The sequence below is a fragment of the Clinocottus analis genome, unplaced genomic scaffold (genome assembly GCF_023055335.1).
Source record: "Clinocottus analis isolate CAN_PGR_092001 unplaced genomic scaffold, fCliAna1.0.p SCAF_8, whole genome shotgun sequence".
NCBI lineage: Eukaryota > Metazoa > Chordata > Actinopteri > Perciformes > Cottidae > Clinocottus > Clinocottus analis.
This window is the reverse complement of record NW_027176240.1, coordinates 15,027,415-15,043,438: the sequence shown is the minus strand read 5'-3', so window position 1 is coordinate 15,043,438 and position 16,024 is coordinate 15,027,415. Positions and strand designations below refer to the sequence as shown.

The window sequence follows — 16,024 nt, the reverse complement described above, 5'->3', positions numbered from 1 at the left end:
TGTCAGCAGAAATGCATCCACCACACCCATGGAACAGTGGAATAGTTTTAAGATTTCTGTAAAAAAAAAAAGAAGAAAGAAAGAAAAGGAGCACCCCTGCATCAACAGACAGTGAATGCAGACACAAAATGACACACTCATAGGCAAGTGGACGAAGTGAAACCTGGCATTCATCAGGGGACGGTGAAATCATGGGAGATCTGATGGCATGAGTGCCCTCAGGGGCAGTGGGAGAAATAGTAGAACGTTGTGCCATATCATGCTTCAGTTGAGCTGGAGGCAGTTCAGCGTTTCCAGATGTTATATTACATCTGTCTCACTACAACACTGACTGCACATCCCGGCAGCTGGAGATACTCAGGGGAAGTAAATCAGCTATGCGATGCTCCACGCTTCATGTCGGTGTGACCAATTTGGATTGAATAAATTGAATGGTCGCTTGAAAAAGAATTGGGGCTGGAGGTGAAAACTCTTGTTTCAGGTGTGCAATCAGATTCAGAAAAGCATTTCAGAACATTGGTTACACAGACAGTTTATTAACACGGGTAAGACCAAAAAATACAAAAAACATTCTCAACCTCTCCGTGTAATTGAAGCATTGGTCCTCAGAACCTGTCACACCAGTACTGTGATGTTTCAATGTGTGAGGGCAGGTCAGTGTTGAAGACCTCCTGTGGGTCAGTTCGAGGAGTCTGAGGAGGGCTGTTTACCCCTGAGTCGCTGTCAGGACTGGATGGGGCGTACGCTTCCAGCTTCTGGATGGGAAATGGTGCTGGCGGGGGCGGGGCCTCAGCCTTGGGTTTGATGTTTTTAAAGTTTTGCAGATGCACCAACTCCCTGCGCTCCCGCGCGCACGGCAGCAGCACAGAGACGTCCTTGCGAAACTTGGAGCTCATGCCGAAGTAGATGAGCGGGTTGTAGAAGCTGGCGGACTTGGCGAAGAGACGGGTGATGATGCTCGTCGTGTTTGGCACATGGAAGCCCCAGGCCGACCACATAGACACCACTGCATATGGGGACCAGGCCATGATGAAAGCTGTGCAGATTACAATGGAAATCTGTAGAAGAACATGGTGGAATACCGTGAGAGAAGGTTTATTACAGACAGGGTTCTTTTAAAGAAGATCTTTAAAGAGTCTTGTTTTATTTTTCCAATCAAGTCTCTCCAATAAAAACCTCAGAAACAAACTTTTTTTCCCTACCCTTGTTACATCTCTCTCCACCTTCCTTTGACGGCTGGTGAGGAAACCGTCAGCTGACATGGCGTTAGCGCTTTTCACTGTGTTGATAATGGAGACGTAGGAGAAGAGCATGATCATCACAGGGATGAAGAAGCAGAAGATGAGGATGGAGATTATGTAGGACTTGTGGATGGTGGAGTAATTGGCTTTGGACCAGTCCACCTCACAGGTACCATAACCTCGATCTGAGAAACAGAAGACACGGAGGTTAGATTCATGTTCGTGAAATAAAGCTGTATACTCCTTTCTTCTGGTATGGGTCAGTGCGTGAGAACAGACCGGTGAAGCTGCCCCAGCCCAGCAGCGGAGCGACGGACCAAAACATCGCTCCGGTCCAAATGCTGATGAGCGAAACGGCAATGGTGTTAAGGCTGATACAGTAAGCTGCAAAAACACATAGCAAGTGCAATGAGTACAACGTCATATTCCCAGGTTATGGAACAGAGATTGTGATTGTTTGAAAAGGTTAAATGTTTTCACTTTTGCAAACGCAGAGTGGAAAAAAGTGAGAGGCACATAAAGATTCAGCATTCTTGACTTGTTATGAATGTCAAGACTGTGACATTTAATGGACAATGAGCTCGTTTATTATATTAACAGCCTTTGCAAACATCTGCGACTGAAAAGAACCTCTGTTGAGCAAGTGTAGCTTTGTGTTCAGGGCAAGAAAGAAAATCAATTTCCGAGCAGCACTCGCATATCTTATGTCAATATTCCACAAGAGGTGCAATACAGTTTGTGACAGGTGACTGGCGACACACAGTTTCTTTGTTGCTGTGGGATAACTCAGCTTTGTCAGGATGAATTGCCTTGTATGGTTGCTCAGAGTCTTGCAAGTCTACCTGGCCTACATTATTTTCATTAGGACCTAAAATGATGTTGCATTTTATTTTCTTAATCTGATTCACATCACTCTCTGTCACTGTATGGAGTTGCAGCTGCACTCTGGCGCATAACACATTTGATGTTATCCCACACGTACCACCAATGTAAAAGAAAAACACACATTTTACGATCAGACACACACACACACACTGAAAACTCTTATGCCAATGCTGACAACTGAGGCTGTTGCTCAACCTCATTTCCATACAATCAGGACATTCTTGAGCATCGCTTACACCCGTAAATAGAAAATGTCACCTCAAGTTAACTTAATGACACGTTGGCGAGATGTACATGAAATTGCTGGAGACAAGTGGTAGTCATTTCCCCAGCCGAAGTCAATAATAAGGTTTTATTAGCACTGAAAAGCACACTTTTCCGTGAGATAAGAACTGCTGGAATGTGAGGCGGACGAAGACGCTGGTCTGAAGCTTTCTTTGCGTTCTCTCGATTGAATTCAGGGAGGTGAGATCTCACCTTTGTTTGGGTGACATCCCTTGATGTATCTGGTGATGCTGATAACGGTCAATGTGTTGATACTCGCCAGGCCGAAGAGCAAAGTGAAGAAACCGTCTACCTAGAAGAAAGCCAAGACGGGTTAGTGAATCATGTCCTGGAACGGTCTTTGAAGCCTCGGGACTCAGATCCATTGCCTGTAAAATAGTTCCAGGCTTTTGTTTGTTTTGCTTTGGACTTATAGAGATGCTACAGCTGAAGGACACTTCCTGTCTTTTACAGCCAATATGCTCCAGACCCAGAGCATTTCCTCTGATGTGAGCTGCTGGCGCTGTAACTTGCACGATCAGCACTTGGAATTTCGTTACAGCTGTTAATAGAGTTGAGCGATTGTTGCAGAAATCTGGAGGAGAAAACCGTTCAATGACTGCCAAATGCATTAAACCTCGAAGCTTTTTAGCATTCAGTCCGTTGTTTGAGAAGATTATCTTTTAATTACAGCTACTCCTTAAAGGGAATTATGCTACTGTGTTTCAGTCTGGCTCCAACTGTGCAACACTCAGCTCCTTGCTGTGCCAGTTCCAGGTGACATGGATCACTTGAGGTCCCTTACTGATTGCTTTCTTGATCTTCCTTAGTCCTAATCCTATTACTGTCAGCCATCACGTTCTTTCGCCCTCGCATTTGGCAGATTCTCAGTCTGCCGAAGTCTGAATCACTATGATTGTAAATCAGCAAATCCTATACTTTTGAAAAGAATTTAGAAAGGTTGCTTCTTGAATCTGGATCATATGACAGTATAGCGGTTCACTTCTGGTGCCTGCTTTGGCTCACGAGAAAAGATGTTGGAACCGGTATCAGACAAGCGATGACGTAAAATCACTGTATTTTTTTATACGCCTCGTACGCTGCTTTGACTCTCTACTTCCCTTTGCAACATCAAAGGGTCCCATAAGGTTGTGTCATAGTCAGTAATGTCCTGCCTCACAGGGTGCAACGCACCGGGATCTGGCTCGGCTTGCAACTGCTCATGTCCCATCACGCTTCATGCAGTCTTCTGCAAATGCTCCACGCATGCCTGTCTGCTTCACCTTCCTGTTTCTACCTTCCTCTATTTCTGTCTCCTCTTACTTTCCTCCTATTTACTTCTGACACTCTCCCAGAGGAAGGGGCATTGAGAAGGGCGTACTGCTGCTATGACAATATTTCTCCTTCACCTGAAAACCTGAGATGGAGGCCTAAGAGATGAGATCATTTCAGTGGCTGTACTGAAGCGTAACAGCAGCAGACATTGATTTACAATATCTCTCTCACCCGGGTTTTTGGGGTTCACACTTCTGAGACTGAGAGTGTTCTGGTTACACCTGCATGTTTTTGTTCCCTCGCGGATATCACGGTTTCCCCCACAGCTCGCCTTGAGCAAGAAAAACACCCTGGACGAATTCCAAGCCAAAGTATGACAACTATTTAATTTCAAGCTGAGACTGTGGGAGGAGGAAAACATGGCAATTCTCTGAAATGGAAATTCTCTTAAATTACACACAACAACTTGCCTGTTCAGTAACATAAGAGCATGTGATCAAATCACGCAATCGTGACTGCAGTTCTGTTTGTTTCGTGTTTGACAGGTGCCATGCTGCTCAAAGAGTTTCCCCATTTAAAGGCCTCCACACTGGTAATCTTATTATAGATTTAACCTCCAGCCCACATGGCTACTAGCATAATCTCTCTCACACACACACACACACACACACACACACACACACACACACACACACACACACACACACACAAACACACGCACACATTATTTGAATGTCCTTTATTAATTTGTCCATTTCCAACCGACACATTATGACTAATTGTTAATGCTGTAATTGTCAAAGGGATTTTAAATTTGGTTAGAAATTGATATATTTAATATATATAAAATCAAGTATTGTCTTACAATAATGTGGCTTTTACCTGGCAGGTCCAGATCCAGGTGATGACATACCCATCATCCTTGAAGATATTGAAAATTTCCAGGATCCCTCTGGAGTAGCCAAATATGGAGATGCTCGCATCAGAGATGGCAAGATTTAAAGTGAGGAAATCTGTGGACTGGAGTGAAGCTCGCTGTCTGTACAGGACAAACATCACTAAACTGTTTCCAAACCAGGACAGCCATCCTACAGAGAAGCAAATATGCAGCATATTCAGGGAATATTTAGTGATTTGTGTATAGTATCGTAAAGTATGGTACAATAGTAGATTTGTGTAAAGTATACACGTGGATCACATTATTTTATCGTATGGTAAAATCAAATAGAACAGAGTAAAGAGTTGTTTGGATTATAGTAGCACATTTGGGTAGAGTATTGTATGTTAAAAGTACAACAGAGAGGTATACTATAGTAATATATCTGTGTAATATCAGTGTACAAACATCACACGATATTAGTATAGCTTAGAAAAGTATTTATTATAATGTATTATAGTCTATTAAATTGAATTACATAAAATTATAGTATAGCTTCGCATAAAATAGCATTATGCAGAATAATAGACTAGAGTATAGCATATAGCAACGCAGCATTTTGTGTAGTATTGTAACAATAGAGTACATTAGAGTGTATCGTATAGCCAAAGTGGGCCATATTAAAGTTAAATTGAGCAGACTACACAGGTATAATATGTTGCATCGTACTGTTGCTAGTTCCTGACCCTTTCATTTTGTTAGCTGCTAAACTACTCAGTCAAAGTGTATCATTATAGAACAGAGACCAGAGTAGTGATACTACTCTTCAGCCAAGAGATCCCTTGTCTTTTTATAACTCCGTCTGTGTTATTTAAAACAGACGGACCACAGTGTCTATGTCAGCGGTGCACCGGCCTCTAGGATCATGAGGAACAACAGTGTTTTTTGTGTGTTGTTTCATCGACGTTATAACGTTTTCCACAGTCCAGTATATGATGGTTGACTTACCCAACACTAACAGATAGACTCCAATGAGAGTTTCTCCTTGTTCGGACAGAGGGGGGTCTGTATTCAGATTACTAAGGTTATTATTCCTCCATGGAATATTCACAACCTTCACAGGAAAATCCTTCAATGTTATTTCCATGGCAAGAGTTTTGATGCTACGGCATGAATCCTAGATGTCCTCAACAGTAGCGCTGCTCTCCTCTGCTTTCAGTAGACACAACTGCGTTACACCGAAGGGATGTCCAGTCAGTTGATTTTAAATCCAGCTTAGACACAGTCACTAATACCTCCAAATGATTACACCTGTAATCCTGTCTATTTCTTAGCAACTAATCAGATAGAGATTTTGGGTGAAAATCCATTCTAGTCAGCCAGCCCATTAATGTAAATTATATTTGTTCTAAGACTGATGTCGCACAAAGACATCTTTGGCCCCCAGCAGAGTCCAAACCTCCACTGATGCCCTTATTATTTATCATATGACAAAGTGCTTCCTTTGCGATTGTTCATTTATTTTCCTGTTGTAGATTCACATACATATTTGTATGTGAATGCAATTGTGTTTGGCAGCAAACTTGGAAGTTTGATGTTTGAATTTTTCTAAAGAATAACAAGTTACACTGTTTGTGCAATTCTCAGCCAAACACATTTGTAACCTTCTGAGGATGTTAAAGTAAACAACAAACATTGATGAAAAGTCATTCACTTATTTGTGGCATGAAATGTCCAAATATGTTACATCTTAGCACATCTTATCAACAGCTAATTAGGTATTGATATCGGCAACTTACTAAAAACAATTGAGGAAAGATTATCAGAAGCTGCAACCAGCAGCCAGTTAGCTTAGCAAAAAGACTTGAAACCACTGCATACTGTACAGATATAAGAGCAGCATTAAGCTTCTCATTTAACTCTCTCCAAGAAAGCCAAGAAGCATATTTTCACAAAAAGTTTAGTCAAAGTCTCAATAATATTGTTTGTTCTAATAAAGGCCAGACAGACCAGCATGGAGAAACATCTCATCACTTTATATCCTCTCCTCTCCGGAGACATGTTCTAATATTAACTAATCACTTCCTTTTAGAAAAGGGTCACGCAGGTGAGGACTAGAACACATTCAACTAAATGTACATAAGACCAGAAGTATCTTATTATAAAGTATAACTAAGAGTGCGTGAGCTACTGTCTGTACCGTCAAATTTGCTCTGATGTCAGTGTGAGAACATTTAGCACTTGAAGAGTATGTGGAACCCCACACTGTGATTACAGCATTATATATTCTACTAGAAAAGACTTTGGGGATTTCACTAAGGCATGCAGATTTAATTTGATTGATTTAAATCTATTTGTTGTGTAAAAACTTACAATTGCAGCACATCTCCCCTCCTCCACCTTTCTCCTTTTCACAGTGAGCTTCTCTGTGGCAACACGTATACAGAAGGGGTAACCTGAAGCCCCCTCAGTCTGTGTTCAGATCACAGTGTGCACCTTGTTTTCCTCCTCTGGCTGCCACAGAGCAGCTCTGCCGGCCCTCAGGATGTGGAGGGAAGGGCCGCCGCTGCTGCCAGATGCCTTGGTGCTTCCGAGTCCTCCTCATCAAACCTTTTCTTTGAGCTTCTGAAAGCTAGTCCGGAGAGAGAGACGGAGCCGAGGAGAAAGTGAACCTCTGACCCCAACTGTCACGATTGCAAACACTAAACTTAGTCATCGCTCACCGAGACGCCATACGACACAGCTTCCGCTCTGCTGTGATCCCTGCGTATGCAGCCCAGACGCACTGGGAGGTTTTCTGGTGCCTCTGTTGAGTCGTCTGGTCAAAGGAGATAATGTGATAATGGTTGTGTGAGGCGTCGTACAGAAACCACACGGCACAACTCACAGTGCCAGATGTTGAGGTGCTCGTCTATGCTGCATGACAAGCGTTATTGTACTCCAACGTGAAGTCATGGTATGATTGTTAATGCAATTGTCATAGCTACAGTTGTTAGGAATGCCATCATTGTACACTGAAAGTGAGGAGATTAGTCTGGCAGCAAGCAAGCGGCGCTTCTCGTGCTGTGAGTGTTGAAGACAGCTGCTACTGAGATGTTGCTGCTGCTAAGATAACGGGTCAAAGGCCAAGCAGGAAGCTGCACTCAGCAGGTGCTAAGGAGTGTGAAGGCAGGACCATAGTCATCCCGGCATGGATGCTGTTTCTCGCTAACATCCATCTTTGCACAGTTTTACACACAGTATGCAGTTTGCAAAGCAAAGCAGGAACACCCAGAGTACACTGCAACGTTCAGGTGTTTGCATCTTACAGGATGATATCATGAATAGCTTAGCTGCTCTGTGTATGTGTGTGTGTGTGTGTGTGTGCGTGTGTGTGTGCGTGTGTGTGTGTGTGTGTGTGAAGCTCGGCGGTCACAGTGCAGCCATAGTGGGCCACTGTATCATTAGGCTTATGATGATTACTCTCCTTCTATGTGTCGAGCGAAGCCCGGGATGTGAGGTTAAAAGCTCACAATTTTCCAAACGGAAAATCACTGACACAGATACTATTATGAAGGTGTGTGTTAAAGGCTGTTAGCTGTCTGGGGGCAACAAAGCCTCTCTTCACAGAGGACATACACCAGGTCAAGAGACCAATACAGGATCTGCCTAAAACGGTCTACACACTTTCTCTCTCCCTGTCACTAAACGAGACACACAGGGACTGCTTGTATTAAGGCGCCACGCAGTATGGAGGTAAATGGCTTGCCTGTCATTTTTTTTGGGTCAATCTGTGCATGATATTGGTAAAGTTTATCCTTCACAGCAGTAAAAAAAATAATCTCGACTGCCTTTTAGTTCACAGCTATTTAAAGACGCAAGAGTTTGGCCTCCCGTTGTCAAGAAGAAATTTGTGACAAAGTTTGTTCAAGGAGGGCTGTCAAAAGCTGGCCGTGTCTATGTTTTGCCTGGTGGACTTATGACCTCTAAACATACAAAGCTCAAAGCAGCAAGATAAGATGTTTTTATGTGAAAAGGAAAAAAGGAAGGACCGTTTTAAAGACATTCAGCTGGCTTGCTTGTGACGATGGCATAGGTCCAGCAACAAAACCCTATAAACCACTTCTGCCTGCCCGCAGCATGTTCCCACCTCCTTCTCCGAGGGATTAAATCTCTAAGGAGTCATATTGAATCTTAGAAGTGGGCCTAGCTCTTCATGTTACTGTGTAAGCAACAGACGATGCACATGCATGATGTTGCGGTTATTAAGTCAACAGATATCATTTGGATGATATGAATATTAAACTTTATGTGAGGTAAAAACCTGGACAGTGTGAAACCCCCACTTGAGAGAGTCATGGCTCTTAGATTCGTGAAAGGTTTGTAAAATCCCTCAGTGAAGCGCACACTTCATGCAGTGACTTTACCACAAGTACAAAGACCGGACTGTTTTTCCTCTTTCCCCTGCACCGTCACATTTCTTTGCCCTCTCAAGGTAAAGGTTACTGCTTAAAATATAATGACTTCAAACCAAGAGCATGGTGTTACAGAGCTTTTGTTTTGCTGTCCTGTTGAACTTTAACACAGGAAAAGAACACTTGGTGTCATTAGTTTTATCTTCAACAACAACAACAACTATATTCAGTAGAAAGGAGCTGCACTGTTGTCTGGACTGTTTTTTCTTTATGGGGATCATACCCCATGATAAACCCCACAGGAAAAGAATAGATGAATGGGTCAGTATGCATTTAAAAGCTAGTTCAGAACACAGGCTCTGTGTCGAACCCAATGAGCCATGTGGATTGGTTTTGTGGTTCAAGATCTTTGGCTCTCAACCGCATTCAAACATTTATTTGGGCACTGTGTCCAGGTTGCAATTTCTCCTCTGGAGAGTTTGTCTAAGCTGGTAACTGACGCAAATAGGTTTTATTGAGGGTTGAATACACACTATTCCCAAAGGGGTCTGCACATCAGTTTTGGCACGAGGGGATATCTTGTCAAAATAGGGATGCAAAATGGATAAATGGATAATCAAACTCTTGATCCTGTTATGGACATACTCTGGGATCTTTTCCAAAAGGAGAACTAAATCGCACACTCATACCTTCAGAGATATCCAAGGAACTGTCAATGACAACCTTTCTGCATGGCCAACTGTTTAATACCTGACAGACTGTGGCTTCTGCTTCCACTGATGCTTACCTTACATTTCCGAGAGTAGCCAGCAGCCCTTCTTGACACAGTGGAGAGAGTACTGATGGCTTTTTGCATCTGCCTCCTTGGTTTGAGGTTAGTGCTCAGACACTGGACTCTGGGTTCTTTCCTCTTTAAGATAAATGATCTTGCTCCTTTGAGGAGCTACCGCTGCAGGAGCCTGACAACCTGTCACACTACAGATCTCCATGGAGCCCACCTGTCGCTCAACCTGATGTGTTGTAACACATGGGTGCCTCTGTAGATGGCAGAAAGGGGTAAACACTCTTTACACTGTCAGTTAGGATCAAAGTCGTCTCAAACAAGCATTTCAAATCTCCTTAAAAATATGCTTAACCCCGTTAACAACAATGGACGCTGAGTTGACCCTTGTGCGACAGAAAGTTAGCCTGCACCATTATCCTTTCCCTCAGCTAGTTATCCTGAAAGATACCCTGATTACACATAACTCATGCCTGTTTGAGCCTAATTAAGAACTGACCTTCTGACCGCTGGGTGAATGTGGCCCCTTCAAAAGCCTTTGGTTATCAATTACTGAGTTCTCAATATTTTGAGGATGTAGGATTTGATAGAAATCTGAATGCAGTCATAAAATGCTATTAAAAAGTAATTTACATATTGCAGTGATTCACACTTCGGGTCATTGAGGGTCTGGGTTGGAGTATGCCAGCAGGCTTTGGATGGAAGGCTTTTTGGATATATGTTTATTGATCACACAAAGTGTGTTCAGCTACTTTCTCGAGTTCATTTTCATATGTGACGGCTCAACTTTCCAGAGTCTGGTCTTACTTAAAAGGAAGCGCTTCCGTGAGCACCTGGTCAACATACCAGACGGTTTGTACAGTGACTCAACGCCCATCTGGAAAACACCTGGCAAGGTCCAGGCGTCCACTTAAAACACCACATGGTATTGTATGTTAACATTGTCTGCCGCTGATAGAACAGATGAGCCAACAGACCAAATAGACAGTCTGCTGACCTTCACTGCCTACATTGAAACCATCGCTCAGCACCATCTGTTTTGAAATGGAGTTCAAATTTACGATTCACTAATAAATCAGAGTAATGAAAGAATAGGGAGGAAGGATACTATAAATGCACTCATCCTTTGAGGATCCCAGTACCATATGTCCCATAAATAATGCCTCATGGTGTTATATCCGCCCAGCTATACATCGGATCACAGGTAACGTGATCCTTTCCCTCCTTCCTGCATGACACCTGTTAAAGTGCTAGAGGTTGGCAACTCTTTACAAAGCTCCGTAAAAAGGGAAGCTGCAGATTCACATGATAATTCTCTGTAGATTCATCACTGAAAGCAGCTTTTAAATGTTCTTCTGAATGTTGTTCAGTGTTACGAATATCCTTAATCACAGAAAGCAGGTACTTGTGACGCACATGCACTTTATTCATGCTTATTAATTCTCTTTCAAGATCGTTAAATACACCTCTCACTGTGGTAACAAGCTCTGTGGCGGCAAGGTTTGAATTACTGCAATACGGATGGCAGTTATCAGTCGTTCCACTAGGCGTATCGCAGAAGTTAATTCACACACTTCACTTTAATAACACAGTGATTTACACAGGATGCTGCAATGATGCACATTAAACTTTATAACCTGCGCTGCTGCGCTACCCTATGATATATCAAAATCCCCAACTAAGACATCTAATAATTACTGCAGGTTTTCCTGTTCCTGAAACTTCACCTGTCCATTGGTTCATTTCACCAGGATGTCTTTGATAGATTCTGATGTCCAGCGTACGTGGACTCTAATGTGTAATCATGTGATATGAACCATTCTTAACAAGGGTAAATTAAATCTACTCAGGATCACTCCAAAATTGCCTTCTGTAATGAAGGCGCTCTTTGGCACTTTTGACGTGGATTTAAGGCAAGGCAAGTTTATTTGCGCAGCACATTTCAGCAGCGAGGCGATTCAAAGTGCTTCACATAAAACCCTTAAAAGCAGATTTTAAAACAGTTAAGAAAACAATAAAACAGTCATTCAAAAATAAAAATGAAATGAATACAAGTTGCAGTGCAGTTTAAGAAATAAAATGCAGTAGTGAGATGCAGCAGTTGAGTCTGGTTCAATTAAAGGCAACAGCAAACAGAAAAGTCTTCAACCTGGATGTAAAGGAGCTGAGGGTCTCAGCAGACCTGCAGCTTTCAGGGACCTTGTTCCAGATATGTGGAGCAGAAAAGCTGAACGCTGCTTCTCCGTGTTTAGTTCTGACTCTTGGAACAGAAAGTAGACCAGAACCAGACGACCTGAGGGGTCGAGATGGTTCATAAGGTTGCAGAAGATCACAAACATACTTAGGCCCGAAACCTTTCAGTGCTTTCAAAGTCAATTCTTTGTTTGACAGGAAGCCAGTGCAAAGACCTTTCAGGCGTATTACAGGTCATATTACACATCCATCAACAATCTTACTTTCAATGTTTTATTGAGATTGCTAAATAAGGCTTACAGTACGCACACCAACATGTTCGGATCTGCAAACCTGTGACTCGGCCAACTGTTTCAGTCTTCCAGGCTTATATTGCTAATGCCAATTCAGAGATGTTTTGCAAGCAATATTTAACAGCATTTATGTTGACATGTTATCACACTCTTTTAGTGTCAAACTTAAAATGTCAGTCTTCATGTCAAGGATTGTCAGGATTAGTGATCGAGAGATGGAGCTTCATGAAGCCTTAAAGCCAGCAAATCGATCCGCTGAAGGGTTCATTTCCTGAAGGCAAATGTCCTGACCAAACCACCGGTTGGCCAGAGAGTGCAAAACAGGTAGATTATGACAGATGATCTCACCATGTAATTTGTTGCATTGGCTGCTGTATTTTGTGTTAATAGGCTATAGGTAATGAATGTAATGCATCAAACGTGTGATCCTTTGATCAATAATTGTAGAAAATTACATTCAATATATTTTGTACAGCCCAAAATGACAAATCATAAATTTGTCTTAGAGGACTTTACAATCTGTACACACAATCTGTATGGGACCGCACATCTGCACAGGAAAAACTTCCCCCACGCCCCCCAAAAAACTCTTTAACGTTAAGAAAAAAAGAAGAAACATGAGGGATGAGGGAGAGCAACAGAGAAGGATGTGTCTCCCTGCATAGACAGAAGTACAATAGATGTTATGTGTACAGAATGAACAACATAACAGAGTTACAGCACATTCAATGCATATGACATAAATGATTAATATAATGAGAGCATGATGAAAACCATTAACAGCAACAGTGGATAAAGTAAAAATAGCAATGATTATAAAAGCAGTAATCGTATTGGCAATACTAATTGCAACACTTGAACCCAAAGGGGTGTGTGTGTGTGTGTGTGTGTGTGTGTGTGTGTGTGTGTGTGTGTGTGTATATATATATATATATATATATATATATATATATATATATACAGGCCTTCAAAGAGTGTCGTATCGTCCACATCACGGGCGGATTGATAATACTGATAAAGTATGAGATGGGAATGGGCTGGTAGTTACTGCTGCACAGTGAACCTGACCGGGGTCAGAGGTGGAGCTGAACCATCGCTCCTGTCCTCACATGAATGACCCGAGGCAAGGACAACAAAGGGATGAAAAGTGGAGTACAAGGGGGTTGGGAAAAGTGGGAATGACAGACAGACAGAGCAAAATGCTCAGTCCTCACTGCACTTTCACTTTTCATCAAATGCTTTGGCTGCACACGAGCTGAAAGAATGCGCCGCGGGGCAGCCTGCAGCTCACCTCGACCGAGCACCGTTCCCCTGAGCATCATCTCTCCGCCACGCCCTGCACCGAACCCTCGTCTCAACATGTCCTCGGTCCAGGGCCAATATGTATCCGGAGCATCATCTCGGCAGGATATTTGTCCACATAAGTATTCTCTTCTATTATAAAGAGATAAATTTTATGTTGTTTTTTTTCCCGTAGGCCACTTGCTGTGAGACTAAATATTGACCTATTTAGAGTGTATTTTAGACAAGCTATATCAGGTTTGTCCATATGCAGTTCCTATGAAGTCAAAGACAAGGGTTTGGCCCTGATCCCCTTAGAGTAATGGCTTTGCAGGTCATGTGCGGGCATGACAAAGTTCTGGCTCCACTCTGTCCATCGCTGCCTTTTACAGCTGTGTGTCTGTAGGCTGCAGTGGGAGAGGAAATACACAAGCCTCATTAGGTTCACTCTCACGCATGCAGACATTGATAAAAAAAAACACCTTATCTAAAATCCCCAGTGGCTTAAAATAATTACTGATCACTCATCTACATACATACTCCAATATGTTTAACAAAAAAAAAAAAACGTTTTCCACAAGCTCTTTCCCTTCTCCACCTTGTAAAAAGGTATTGACGTCCCAAATTAGACTTCTGAGTTGTAAGAGTAGCTTTTACAGACCTTACCACAACCATTCTGCTATAGTGAAGCGTCAGGTGGTTACTGTAAACTCTGTAAACTCCACGAATGTCCACAAATACAAATCAGACAGCATAACCAAGCATCCCCTCCTGGTTACTCTCATTTTAGCTTTAACACATTGTGTCTAAAACTGAGAGTAGCCGGCATACTTTAACGAGTGTAATTTATGTTCAAAATACATCCTTTACATTTTAAAACGTGTAAGCTGTAGCTCAGTCGAAGTGCCTGCTACTCCCACATAGGTGTACCACTTGGTAAAGGGCTACATTCTATATATATCTATATATATATATCTATGCATATAGATATATATAAACACTTCACTTTCCCCCATCACACTCAGTGATACACACACTAAAAATAAACAGCAAGCCAGGAAAATAAATGTGTTCATAAAGGACAGATGTTGCCATTGGATACAAGATTAGACTTGGCTTGCAGCTTCCCCCGAGAGAGAAAGACAACACCTCCGTGGTAAATTAAGTTATGTATTGGGTGTGCGGGCCAGTGGAACAGTAGCAGCCAGTGCTGGAGAGCGGACCCACTCGGCCCTGAAGGCTCTCCACTGTGTACGCCCTGAGCCACCTTTTCAAACTAAGGCCGATAAAGGGGACAAATCCCACATTTTGAAGGGAAATCCCTTTCCACCAGTTTACAATCAGGCTTTTTTTTAAACGTGACCTTGCTCACAGCCTCCCTCCGACATGTTGCTGCACAAAGTCACTGCACTGTCTTTCAGCGACTAATATACTACTATACGGCAGGGAAATTGATCATTTATGCCAGGGTTATGATTAATACCTTCACAAATTCCAAAAAATAATCCCAACAGATTTGAAGTGAGACACGTACATTCACTTGAACAAAACCTTCCCGTCCACATGCTGTTTTCATAAAGGGCCACTTGTAGAAACACTCACACTGTTTGTCCAGTCAGTCAGAGGTCCTCATTGTGTTGACTATTATTCCACTCTCTACAGGGTGGGCTGTTTCACTGGAGGTATCGAATGATCACCTATTCTGTTTTCCCTAGAGTGGATGTAGTGGTCAAAGCATCAATGAGCCACTGTGGAGGTGCAGGCTTCTGACACGCAACCAAAAAGAGAAGCCGTCACTCATCTCTGAGGTTTAAACCCCCTCAATAATGCTTTCTTCTGGCAGGTCGGACATTTAAGGCCCATCGTGTACATATAATAATTCCCCACTCTGTAATTATAGGTTATATGGAAAGTAATTACTTGTAAGAATGTTGATACGCAGTGATTAGCTCTTTTTGCCTCCTGCAGGCATTCAGTTTTTTGTTCCGACATGCGAGTTGAAAGGTGCGAAAAAACAAAATAAACGGTCTTGCAACTAGTCTGCCATGGAGAACATTTGTTGACTGTGCAGGATGCTCTCAGTGAGAGAGAGGAGGGGGGAAGTGATGACTAAACCCTCACCACCAACACCCTCATTCCAGTCTGGCATCATGAAAGAAGCTCTTCAGTCATGACAAGTTAAAAAACACACATCATCCGACATTTCTCCCTTGAGGAAAAGAGAGGAGACCGAGGTGTGATTGCCGCTCTGGGGTGAGTGTTTGGCGGGTTGAACTCAGTTTTTGGGGGATTTCTTCCCGTGGTAAAGTCAAGCGCTTTAACCCGTAGGACGACCTTTATTAGTTGCAGAAAATGTTTGCATTTGCAGAGTCTGGAAACATCTGCAGGGACGGATGAAGCAGCTGCAGGGCCACAGAAACCACTGATGACACCGCCAGTTGACCATAGGAAGGGCCTTTGGGAGAGAGGTGGGATTGATGTTCCTCTTTTCATTACAAGAGTTTGGAGTACACTAAAATAAAGCTCTGTGGCTGACCACA

General features: G+C 42.6%; 1 protein-coding gene across 1 annotated transcript; it reads right to left on the bottom strand.

Annotated features, from left to right (window-relative positions):
• Nucleotides 1–605: 605 nt before the first annotated feature.
• Nucleotides 606–5,689, bottom strand: LOC137779816 (opsin-5-like). Its single transcript, XM_068568011.1, has 6 exons — nt 5,551–5,689; nt 4,548–4,753; nt 2,604–2,703; nt 1,521–1,625; nt 1,203–1,426; nt 606–1,058 (listed from the first exon to the last, which is right to left on the bottom strand). Exons 1-6 carry the CDS (start codon nt 5,687–5,689, stop codon nt 606–608), a joined length of 1,227 nt encoding a protein of 408 aa, XP_068424112.1.
• Between the last annotated feature and the right edge of the window lie 10,335 nt (nt 5,690–16,024).

Excerpts from the sequence above, each read along its gene's own strand:
- LOC137779816 (XM_068568011.1), bottom strand. The coding sequence starts at position 5,689 with ATGGAAATAACATTGAAGGATTTTCCTGTGAAGGTTGTGAATATTCCA. Across the intron at positions 4,754-5,550 it reads AGTCTATCTGTTAGTGTTGG|GATGGCTGTCCTGGTTTGGA; the intron begins GTAAGTCAACCA and ends GCTTCTCTGTAG. Across the intron at positions 2,704-4,547 it reads CCTGGATCTGGACCTGCCAG|GTAGACGGTTTCTTCACTTT; the intron begins GTAAAAGCCACA and ends GCTTTCTTCTAG.